Source organism: Rhinolophus hipposideros, assembly GCF_964194185.1.
Source record: "Rhinolophus hipposideros genome assembly, chromosome: 7".
Classification (NCBI taxonomy): Eukaryota; Metazoa; Chordata; class Mammalia; order Chiroptera; family Rhinolophidae; genus Rhinolophus; species Rhinolophus hipposideros.
The window spans coordinates 73,460,328-73,460,838 of NC_138053.1; the positions used below are offsets into that span (position 1 = coordinate 73,460,328).

The window sequence follows — 511 nt, forward strand, 5'->3', positions numbered from 1 at the left end:
TTTCATTTTGCACCGGGCCCCACAAATTACATAACTGTTCCTGAGTTCCATTAAGTGGTAAGAACTGCACATGTGCTAACCTACATGATTTTCCATGAAAACCTTCTTTCTTTTTACTCACTGTAGTTAATGCTCAATATTATTCGTATAAGTCCCGAGCCACGGTGAATATACTCTTTCTAAGCAGCTTTTTCCTCACTATTACAGACAAATAATAGTGGATGCGTACTATCTGGGGAACTCCTGTGAGCAGCTTTGCATCAAGCAGGAGACCAGAGAATGGTAACCAGCAAACTTGTCCTATCAACTGCCTTCTGGGAGATTATGGACCATGGTCAGACTGTGACCCTTGTGTTGAAAAACAGGTAGGTAACACATGGGCATATTCAGGAAATCTGAATCACAATAAAAATGCTTGGATTCCCTGAAAGCTTCAGCAATCACAGAAATGCTGAATTTCTTCAACTTCTGAAAATAAACTTTCCCACCTTCCATTAAGGGAAAATTTCAT

The 511-nt window shown here is 39.9% G+C and overlaps 1 protein-coding gene across 1 annotated transcript in view; it reads left to right on the forward strand.

Annotated features, from left to right (window-relative positions):
* Nucleotides 1-221: 221 nt before the first annotated feature.
* C6 (complement C6) overlaps nt 222-511 on the forward strand; it is a gene marked incomplete at its 5' end in the record, with an annotated part of 30,930 nt that continues 30,640 nt past the window's right edge. The window contains one exon of the mRNA XM_081053585.1: nt 222-365. Coding sequence (XP_080909711.1) covers nt 222-365 — 144 coding nt within the window. The remainder of the gene's footprint in view (nt 366-511) is intronic.